This window comes from Rhinichthys klamathensis, unplaced genomic scaffold (genome assembly GCF_029890125.1).
Source record: "Rhinichthys klamathensis goyatoka isolate OS25496 unplaced genomic scaffold, OSU_Roscu_1.1 h1tg000076l_1, whole genome shotgun sequence".
Lineage (NCBI taxonomy): Eukaryota > Metazoa > Chordata > Actinopteri > Cypriniformes > Leuciscidae > Rhinichthys > Rhinichthys klamathensis.
The window spans coordinates 1975678-1987737 of NW_026606618.1; the positions used below are offsets into that span (position 1 = coordinate 1975678).

The following is a 12060-nucleotide window of genomic DNA, read 5'->3' on the forward strand; positions in this document are numbered from 1 at the left end:
GAGCGCTTTCAATATTTCAGTGAGACTTTATCTTATAGTTTTAAGACTGTGAGGCAAGTCGGTCAATCTTGCGATCAAAGCTTAAGCCCATTTTGTTAATAAGCCAGCTAAAGTTTTTTTATGGGATTATAAACACTTCAAGACCTTTTTGGGTGCATTAATCAAACTAGAGCTGCTGACCTTTAGTGATTATTTTAGGGTCCAATTCATTCTAAGGACACAGTCAAGATACAAGGTTCAGTCAAATGAAATGGCGCAGACCACGATCCCATACCTGATATGAATAAAGTTCATGTGCCAGATGGAAATGAGACTCCAGCTCTTTGTGAGAGATGTCTGTGACGTTGCAGTTTGAGCGATTCTGTACCTATTCAGGCTTGATTTCCATCTAAAAGATGGCAAGCCCTCTTGTCCTTCAGGGAGAAGAGAGAACATTTGCTTTTCATTGCTGTCATTTTCAAACTGCTTATCTATCTCTATATATCTCTGGTGCCTTCTAACACCTTCAGTAATTGATCTGCTGGTGCAAGGCAGGAGGAAACACTTAGTGTCACACAGGTGTTGTGCTGTCATTCAGGACAACCACCACCATAGTATGCCTACTACAAATCTCTCCAATAACAGACAAATACATCAATTTTCAGTAAAAAAATTGAATTAATAAGTCATATTGCATTCGAAAGATTTTTGAAAGGATTTCTTTGAGCAGACTGTTAGATTCTGCGGCTTTGTGTTAAAGGAATAGGTCATCTAAATACATGAATCAGAATGAATGAATGTTTAATTTTTATACATGTCGTTAGGACCAAATTTTAGATTGCATTTATACATCTCTAAAAAGTCTATGAAAAGTCATTAAAAAGTCTGTGTAAACACTTTTGGTTACACTTTATTTTAAGATGACGTAGTTACATTGTACTCACTCAAATAAGTATTGAGTAATATTAATTAACAAGGCCTATGTATTTACGAGAGTGTTATGGTTAGGTTTTGGTTTAGTTTCTTGTAATTATGCATAATGTACTACGTCACCTTAAAATAAAGTGTTACCACACTTTTTGAAACAATTGCATTTTTAATGACTGATTATTTTTTAAATCTGTGATGTTGAAATCTGGCATTATCTTCATTTGGTGACAGACTGCTGAGGGCATTAAATGCGATTAGATTCTGATTTCTAAAAATGTATTATTCAAAAAGTGCTATTAGATTCTGATTTCTATATATTTATTATTCAAAAAGTACTAAAATAATTATTAATGTAAGCGTTTTAAACACCAGAAATCAGGATCGTTAAATTCTTCACAATTCCAATCTACAATGGACATACAATTATTTTTAGTTGCGCGTTCAGTTAAGGCCAGTGCTCGCGCACACATGCATACATTCTTCGTCACTCTTTCGCGTGCTCTCTCTTTCTCTGTGTCACTGTAAACCGTCTCTCTATCGCTTTCCCCCTCTCTCTCCCTCTCTCTCTCTCTCTCTCTCTCTCTCTCTCTCTCTCTCTCTCTCTCTCTCTCTCTCTCTCTCTCTCTCTCTCTCTCTCTCTCATACCCATTTCTCCAAGATTACCGCTCATGTTTTCCTCTGGTGATTTTCATCCTTCATCTGGCGGTTATGTCTCGCGCTTACGACACACTATCTCGCCGGCGACCGGGCCCTTCCTTTCTTAACCGGTGTCACAGCTCCTTTTTCGACAGATAAAGCCGGCGGTGATCTTTTTTCAACGGTTACAACTCTCGTCACATCGCTCTCTTCGTCGCAAAAATGATTAATTCCGCTCAGCCGACGCCTGTCAGGATGAAGCATCACTCCGCTCGCGCGGCGGTTGCGATGATGAGGATGATAGGCTGTAATAACGGTCGTTATGCGCGGAATTTTCTCCACAGCGACTGCGTTATCAACGAAAAGACGGTCGTGCTGCAGAAGAAGGATAACGAGGGATTCGGGTTCGTTTTGAGAGGGGCGAAAGGTAGGAAAAAAGACGGACCCCTCGTCGTCTCCGCCGCCTCATCATAACTGTGTATCACTTCATGCTTTATACCCTCGAGAATCAAACGGTGTTGGTCCTTCATTTCACACTATTTCTTATCCCTCGCTCGTGTTGTCTTTTTTGTACCCCCTCACTTAACGTCATTTCTGTTGATTTCAAAGCGCGTCATCGCGCGCGCACTTGATTTGATGTGTCTGCTTGGCTTGAGCTGCATGAATTGCATCCATGTCAAGAACTTATGAATTAATGCATCTCTTGGTGTCAGCGTGTCCATCACTTGACTGCGATGAATTTAAGTGGGCTTGTCAAATCTGTGAAGTGTAAACACAGACCCCCCACCCACTCCTTGCTCCATGTGCTTGGCTTGTGTTGGACTGCATTAGGACTCTCCTGGCACTTTGTCTCCAGGGCTTCCTGACACTCCAGCTGTTTCTTACTGTGGTGAAATTATTTAATTCACTTGCAAATCCTTCATAAAAATGTATGTAACTCTGACAAACCTTTATCTATCTGGTGCATTAACTACTTGTGCAAGAATTAATTTACACTAAAAGTGCCCCCCACCCACACCTACAATGCTTTTAGTTTCTACACATCTAGTGCACTACAGATCCCTTGAAGTTGCGAGTGGTGCACTGTGGCTTTTTTCTGCATCAGCTCATGCGATGCCCCTCGTTCTGTCAGGCTCCAGACCAGTGCTTCTCCCCACACTGTCAGCGGTGACATCCATGCATGCATTTTCTCTGGTTATATAAACGTCCCAACTCCTGCATTCATTTTTGATTTGGTTGGATGGATGCATTGCAGCTTGCATCATGTATCATCAGACCAGATGCTCTTGTTTAGCCACACTCATTATCCATTGGGCTACTAGACACTCATTTTCATAGGAATTTAACTTTTCACATCATTCTATGTAAAAATGTTGTTTTCAGCAGGTTTTTGAGTAATATCAAGCTTAATCATTGACTATTAATAAATCATTATATGTATGTGTGTGTAAATATATATATATATATATATATATATATATATATATATATATATATATATATATATATATATATATGAGACATCTAAAATAAATAAATTAAATCCTGGTCCTAACTTTATATATTTATTAGATGTTTTATCTTTATTTAAATGTATTGTAGTCCAATATTAGGTTTAATCTGGGTCCAGTAAACTAGCACAATGTCTTTCGATCTTCACGATGTCTTTCCTTTGGTTCTGTCTCATCTGGCTTGGCCTGGACTTTTAGCGGATACCCCCATTGAGGAGTTTACTCCAACCCCGGCGTTCCCTGCTTTGCAGTATCTGGAGTCAGTGGATGAGGGAGGGGTGGCATGGAAAGCTGGCCTGAGGACTGGTGACTTCCTCATTGAGGTAAGAAAACGATTGGGTTTCCATAAGCTTACAGTTGGTGTTTTTTTTTTGGAATGATGCGAAAGCCATTGCTTGCTGAAGGGACGGAAAGGTCCCTGATCAGCTGGAAAGAGTGATGTCCAACCCATGCAGCGGACTTCATCTTGAGCTTGCTGCTGAATCATTCACACGTTAGTGCAAACAGGAGAATGTTTATGCACAGTCTGAGCTTGTGAATATGAGGAAAGGTCATGGTTACATCTTTAATGAGACAGAGGAGCTTAGAGACGCAGGAGATGAGCACTCCTGGAAAAAGCTGTGAACGCATAGAGGTCTGTCCTGTGCAGAAACTCAGTTTCCTGATATCTCCTGAGCTCTTTGGTCTGGGTTGCATTTAAAAGGCTAACCTTTGCATAGGCAATCTTGCTTATCTTTTTTTAATTCTCATTTTAATGAATGAGGGTGTAACCTTGACACTCTGAATTCATTCGAAAGTTTAAAATGTCAGGCTGGTAATCACCCATCATTACTCTTTTTAGAAGTTGGGCTTTGAATTTGATAGTTGTCTGAGAGTGATCTTGCATTTATTGGATGTTGTAAATTTTTAATGCCTCTGAGGTACTCTGGATTTGTAACCTGCCAAGTCAAAAAAGCAGCTAAGACAGCTAAGAAGTATCATGATAAGGGCTCAAATTGACTATTTCAGGTCTTAACCACCCTGTGGTTATTATTACTAGATTACATTTTGTTTTGGTTAGTGAAGTGATATCTTATCGGTATGGCTCTATAAACTACAAATTGTCGTTGGTGGTCATAAGCAAGCTCTATACCAATCAGGTTGGGTTTGTTCTCAGAACATGTTCTTGTGATCAGAAATACCTTGATGAAATGCAATAAAATGTCTAGAGGTGTATGCAATTCTTCGAGAAAAAAATAAAATATTTTTTATGCTTGACAAGGCAGAATACAATAAAAAACAGTAATATTGTGAAATATTATTACCGGTAGTTTAAATAATTTTTCTATTTTAATATATTTAAATGTATTCCTGTGATGGCAAAGATGCATTTTCAGCAGCCGTTAAGGCCTATTCACACCAAGGACGGTGGCTATAACAATAAAGATATATTTCTAAAAATAAAAGAATAACAGAATAGCGTGAAAGGAATATAAAAGAACTGGAGAGTACAGTGCACAATTATAATGATAACGGCACAGAGAAACAATATCGTAGGAATTAGGGGTGGGTGATCTATGGGTAGACACGATTAACCGGTAGAAATTTCTCAACAGGTAGAGACTATTGTCTCTATCGCGGTTACGCTCACGTGACATTCCAGAGACAATTTATATAGAGACATGCCACTTCCTCAATCCTCAATACAACTATATAGGGAAAACCCGTAACGCCAAAGATGGCGGTTGTATGCACATGCCCCGCCCCTCCCGCTATCGAAAGCCAATCGTCTGCTTTTAACAGTCAAGCCGGGAAACATGTAAGCCTATCGTCTGGTTCCACTGACGCATGCGCACAGTTGAGGTTTGCGACAGCGGAGACGAGAACCCTTGCTCATGCGTAGTAAACGTATAACCTGTGGGGGAAAGGGCCTTTTAAACCTTATTTTGGGGCAAAGTCATCAAACTTTTTCAGCGATTGATGACTTTTATCATATTTTACTGCTGTTTCTATACAAGCAGTTTTTATGTCCTGGTGACCAGTGAAAGTGCAGTTCTGACTCTCTGCCCATTCATTTAGATAGGAGCCTGGTCTTGTTAGTCCGAAATAGCTGCCCGGAGGCGTTGCCAAGATGGCGGCCGAGTGGCAGGACTTGCCTAAAAGGACTTTGCATACCCATGCCATGCCGTCACGTAAGCTTATTATTTGCACTGTCTGAGAGACTGTTTCTGAGCAACGTGAGAGACGCGCGACATGAAGCTTACAGTGCGTGAGTTTTGAGCATTAATTCTGAGTTGTTTTTGCCACCTAATTGGGCTTGAACGGTCAAATACACACTCATGTGTGTCAAAATGCCTGCCTTTGTGAGTATCCTTGTAAACACAGTTGTTTTTAAGTGAACGTAAACAGTTGAGAAAAAAGTGCATGTGTATCAGTAGGCTATATTAGATCAGTTCATTCGGTCTTAAAGTGACAGCAGCCTAATAAACCTGCTGCTGTCTGTGTCATTTAATTTTAATCAGTCAATTTCATTGCTCTTGACCGAATCGGATTTTTAACTTTAATAAATATAAATGTAGATTTAATTTACACATTGAAGACTATGCAGTTTTTTTATACATTCGATTACTCAATACAATTTATGTAGTAGGCTCTTTCTATTTAGGCCTATCTAGTGCTTGAAGTTTTTCAGGTAGGCCCATTTAATTTGTGTCTATTGTTTTTGTGATTTTTTTTTATTTAATTTGTTTCAATGGTATCAGAGATGTTGATATAAAAACTTTATTTAAAGCAAAAATAACTATTTCTTGATATATATCGTTATTGGGACATAGCATTACTTATATGGTGATATAAAATTTTGGTCATATCGCCTACCCCTAGCTGGAATCACTTTCAGAATGATTTTTGTCTTGCTTATGTTTGATAAAAACATTGACAGCCAATCAGAATCCATCCTGCTTTAAAGAGCTCAAGAATTTAAAGCAGCAGACGACAGAACTGCATCTCACGCTTAGAATAAACAGAATGATGTAGTCATGTTTATAGTTATCTTTTTTGGCATGAACAGGCCAATATTCCAGTCTTCAGTGTCACATGATCCTTCATAAATCATTCTAATTTAATGAGTTGCTGTTCAAGAAACATTTATTTTATTGTCAATGTTGAAAGCAGTTGTGCTGCTAAATATGTTTTGTGGAAACCATGATACTTTGTTCTTTGATTAATAGAACAACATTATTTGTAACATTATAAATGTATTTACTGTCAGCTTTGATCTATTTATTTTAATGCATCCTTGCTGAATAAAAGTGTATATGGATGACTAGTCGACCATCCAGTCCATCCCATTATAAATATGTAACGATGATAGAAGTTTATCTGCAAAACACCTGTCTTGCCTCCTCCGTTCTGGCTGAACTGACACTTCAGCAAAGACTGACCACGAGACATGAAAAGCATTGGGAATATCGTCCTCTTTTCTACATCAGCAAAATAAGTTCATTTGCATGCAAAATTCAAGAGAACACTCACTTTGTGTTTAAGCACAGAGAGCAGATCCAAGATCTCAGCACCGCATGAAAGGCCTGAGAACGGAAGAATATGATTGGCTCTCATGAGCGGCAAAGATTTCATGAATTATTAGCTCCTTACGGTAATCTAAGTCTTAAAGTATCTAAGCCAGAATGTTTCTATGATAGAGCAATGGGAGCTGCATTTTAATGATGTCATTTTGCAGGAAGTTTAACGTGCTATGATTTTAAGTTTAATTAGTTCACTATGTTAAACTAATGACAGTTTCCGTATCACAAAATTCTGCATCCAATAGGTAGTTGACGTATTGCAGTGACACGCTATAAACATATAGTAGTCTTATAAATTTTAACCTAAATTCTTGATTTAAAAAGTTTAACTCAACTACTATGTTGTGTATAAGATATACAACATAAGTGTATATAAATGCAATATTGCATTCTAACCACTTTTAGAGGTGACGTTCAGATCAAAATCCTCTGACACAATGTATTTGTGTGTGTGTAAAAATACGCAACGGTTAGAATAACATTTCGAGAGCAAGTGTTTGTTTATATACATTCATTCATCGTATCACCCCCCCCCCCCCCCCACCCCCCACCCCCACGAGTACAGCGGAAACAATAAACACATTTTAATCGACCAGTCGATGATATTGACCGTCAGTCCCTCAGGAGCCAAGCAGGTTGAGATGCTGCCGTTTTGCTCTCTCACACTTTGGTGTACGGATGTGTCAGGGCCCAGGGATAATCAAGCCTTATAGAGTAAGCAAGGCAAAGCTCTTCCAAAGAAATCGACCTCGTTTAACTTCACGATTATGACGAAAGCTTTCAGTCAATCAAATATATTTAAAAACATATATGTTTTACCTTCTGTTAACTGCACAGGTTTATTAGCAAATACTCCTACATTTCCCGAAGCTTCTGAGAGTCAATGAATTAATCTTATTTCCTAAAAGAAACTCTGTAAGAAACTGAAGCTTATGAAGAGCGCTAGTGATCGACCAGGAAGCTACAAAATAGAATGATGGATTTACTGAAAATACATCTACACCCACTTGCCCTTGGTGTGTGGGCACGAGTATCTCTCTCTCTTTACTCTCATCTGATCGCATTTGTGCACCTTACCCCTCTTCTTTTTTTCTGTATATAAGATCTAATACTGTATCCCAGGGCATGAGTTATCAATTCCATAAAATAATCAATGTTTACTGACCCATAATGCATTTGCAGGGCTCACCAACTTCTATAAAAAAAAGGAGTGCAAGCTGCTGGAATATCATGGATGTGGCGTGTAATGGCATGTTTTTAATAATTATATCAGCTCAAACGGGCTATTTCATGGATGTAGGATGTTTGTTGATACGATTTGCACATGCATTGCATTTACATAACGCCTAATCTGACACAAAATGCGTCTCCTGCTTTAAAACTTTAAACAAGCAGCAGCACTGAAGTATTTCTGGTCCTTGTGAATATTTCGCACTGTCATGCTGACGGGGTAGAAAAAAAAGTATTGAATGTCATGAAAATATGTAATTGTGGTTATGTAGCTCAAAAAATTGCTAGCGTTGATTGTGATGGTCGGTTGATGTGTTTGTTGATGGTTGGACATCTCTCCTCGGCAGTAATGCTCTCTCTCCAGAATGTTCTCTGTGCACAGAGAGAACCAGCAGGGAGGAAGTCTGTGGACTGTAGGAGATGCCTGCAAGCGTCCTCATGGCCTGATAACCGTACAACCTGTCACCAAAACCTGCTCCTCACCAAGTATAGCGCAGTACATAGTGTTTGCTCTGTGACACTAAATGAAAAAGTTAACTGCCGCAACGTTGCACGATTTCCATTTTTAAGCAACGTTATGTTTCACATCTTGGAATAGATCTTCCTATTTTTAATATTTCCAAAAATAACGGAATCCGGTGATGTTACTGACCTTCCTCATGCGTGTATGTGATGGTCCTGGTCTCATGTTGTAACACAGAGCAACGGTCGCCTAGCAACGACACCAGCATTGTGTCTGAGCACAGTGATGAAAGCCAGGTTTGAGGGTTTTTTTTTTTCATCGTTGGGAGTGCAGCACTGGGCCGCATGTAAACATTTATTTTCCTGTTTGTATTGATACAAAAATGCACCTCCATGATGGATTCCAATACCTGAGTGCTTGGATTTCAGTGGCGAATGACTCTACATGCTATAAATTAGCTCTCATGGTTGTTTAGGCATGCATTTAACTGCAATATGCTATATGACGGTTTCCTCCTGAGAGGCTGGCTTTCGTCATTCCATCTCTTCAAGCCTGTTTTAGGAATATCTAAGCTGTGAGATGATTTTTTGACATGTTGATGCTCACAGGACTGATTTATGAAGACAATGCAACTGTCCCTTAAACAATGTGTCAGTTTCAATTATGGTATGGAATAGTAAAATCATGATACTTTTTTCTTTTGAACTATTTCATCAAAAATAAATCCTTTAGAAAATGTATCACGGTTTCCACACACATCTGTTTTCAAAATAGATAATAAAAGAAATGTTACTTGAGCAGCAAAGCAGCTAGGGATGCACGATGATATCGGGACAACATCGGTATCGGCCGATAAAAGCTTAAAATGACCATCATTGGCATCGGCCGATATGAATATTTCTGCCGATTAGCCTTGCCGATAGGGTGGCGTGTTTCCTATGCGCACGTGATGACCGTGAACGAAGCATGAGCGCCAGCAACTGCGGTTTTTGATCGTGGACGATTAAAATGTCTCCATGATATGCTTTTGAAGAAAAATCATAGTATCGTGCATTCTATCAGTTCAATTCTGGCGCCTTCATCTCAACTAGGGGTGCGCCAAAATATCGATATGGCGATATCTCACGGTATTTATTCCCGCGATCGATGAAAAACGGGAAACACGACCACATGTACAGACACCTCACGCGGCATCACCCGGAGCTCTGTGAGAAAGCCGTGGTTGGTGCTGGCTCGAACCACACACCCCGGCGACACACCCCGGCGTAAACATTTTTATTACTACTGATTGCAGCAATGTTACACTAAAATAGTGTCTGTGACTGTTTTGTTGCAACTGATAAGACACAAGTTGTTTTTGTTATTGTGTTTCATCCCAAAAAATAAATGGAGATTAATTTTCCTAATTAAAAAAAATTTGTATTTCTTAAAACATGATATATTGTGAGTTATTACTGATAATATGTCGATTATCGCAGTATCGCCATATCGTGATATTATCGGTATCGTGAACAATGTATCGCATATCGTATCGTATCGTGAAGTACCCAGCGATTCCCAGCCCTAATCTCAACATACAGTACAACGCGACGTACATTCACATCACATCACATCACATGTAAACGCAGAGGTAGAGTTACACTCACGGGACACTGCAATTCACAAAAGTTCATTATTTGCATGTGCGTCAAAGTCTTGCTAGTTAAACATGTCATTCACGTGCTGATGCGCTGTTCTAACATCCGCTTTTCTGAGCGCGTTACACCCGATGCTCACAGGAACTAAAAGCCTGTCACAGCGGCTGCATACTGGACTAATCTTTCGAGTCTTATTGCGCTGATACTGTCAAATACACACCAGGTTTACATAAACAAATTTGGTTATGTCTAAAGTGAAAGCAAACAGAGAAAATCTGGTTGTCAAATGCGTGTATAGACGCGTCGCGTGCAGCTCTTAAGCTGCGTTCACACTACAAGCGACTTTGTCGCTGCAGGTCGCCAGTGGCTGCGCTGGAGGGCGTTCCCACTACTGGTTGCCTAGTAATGTTTGTGAGTGACATTCACGGATGTTACTCTATGTTAGACAACAAATACGTTTTCTTGCCGCTACAAACAAATATTTTGGAAGGAAAAGTCTAAATATAAATGGAATCAGTACATAAAATGCATAATATTAAAGATGAATGAGAAACAGTGAGTGCTCTTTGCCATAGCGGCTATTTAACTGCAGAAAACGGGCAAATACCGGTCTATCTGGGTTTCCGAAACCATTCAGGCACGGGGTCAGTACGGTGAATACCACTGTATGTACACGGAGATATATCATATATAATAGGACAGTTTCTGAATGCTAAAATGACCTTCTCGTTCAACTTGCCTCGGTCAGACTCAGCACTGAAGAGTGACGCGCTCCACTGACTTCACTCCCATTGGTTGTCGCTCCCGAAGGTCGCTCTGCATTTGCATAAAGTTAAACAGATCTCAACTTTGTCGCGTCGTCAGACACGCCCCATCCAGTCACCAACGGTCGCGACCGCGCGTGTCGCCGGAAGTCGCCCGCTCACCATTGAAAATGAATGGTATCGTGTCGCTTGGTCGCGTTTAGTGTGAACGCAGCTTTAAAGAGACAGTAATAATATGCTGCCGCTTGTCCTTAAAGAGATACTGCACCCAGAAATAAAAATTCTGTCATTATTTACTCACTCTAATGTTGTTCCAAACCTGTATTCATTTCTTTCTTGTGCTTAAATATACTATGGAAGTCACTGGAGTACAGCAACTGTTTGGTTAGCCACACTCTTCCAAATAACTTTTATTTTCAACTGAAGAAAGAAACTTGAGAGAGTAAATGATGACAATTAAAATTTTTGGGAGAACTATCCCTTTAATGTTAATAAAACAACAAAACACAAAGAGGAAATCACTCACTGCTCTTGACTGAGAACTTTAATAGAAGCTTTAATAAGCTTTTTTTGCACTTAAAAAAAATACAAATATATAGGTATCGGCATCGGGCAAAATTAGTTTGAAAATATCGAATATCGGCCAAAATCCAATATCGTGCATCCCTAAAAGCAGCATATTAGAATGATTTCTGAAGGGTCATGTGACACTGAAGTAATACACTGGAATAATGATGCTGAAAATTCAGCTTTGATTCACAGGAATAAATTATATTTTAAAATATATTAAAATAGAAGTTATTTTAAATTGTAATATTTCATTCACAGTATTACTGTATAAAAATATACAGTATTTCAATATTTCATTAATATACAGATCAAGAAACTTCTTTCAAAATCACAAAAATCTTAACAACCAAAAACTTTTGAACGGTATTACTGTGTATGCAAGTAGATGATTACTTTTAGGAAGTTGGCATGTCCTCCCCAGTGGCGTAGCGGAAACCCACCCCCCCTGCGAACCGCAAGTCCGAGGTCCCCCTCTGTGGGTTGGAGGGGGGGATTTAGCGTACTTGTTCATTTACTCATTTATTTAATAATTGACTTGATTTTATCCCGGGAAATGAAGCGTGCAAAATCTAAATCGCTGTCCATCGTTTTACGAGCATTTGTTGATAAAGACCATTTTCGCACAATATTGGAATTATTAGAAGTCAATATTAGAAGTCTCAAACCCCAGTAAATTATTCACTACAGAAAGTGAAAGTAAAAATCTGACGCTGCATTAATGGTGCATTTTCTTAGAGACGATGAGAGCTGAATCTACTTCAACGTGCTGATAACAGT

General features: G+C 39.2%; 1 protein-coding gene across 6 annotated transcripts in view; it reads left to right on the forward strand.

The window, feature by feature from the left end:
* shank2b (SH3 and multiple ankyrin repeat domains 2b) overlaps positions 1 to 12060 on the forward strand; it is a 152691-nt gene that overhangs the window by 117078 nt on the left and 23553 nt on the right. For all 6 annotated transcript variants that reach the window (XM_056250875.1, XM_056250877.1, XM_056250876.1 and 3 more), the window contains 2 exons: positions 1890 to 1972; positions 3255 to 3379. In XM_056250875.1, the coding sequence (XP_056106850.1) occupies positions 1890 to 1972; positions 3255 to 3379 (208 nt within the window). The remainder of the gene's footprint in view (positions 1 to 1889; positions 1973 to 3254; positions 3380 to 12060) is intronic.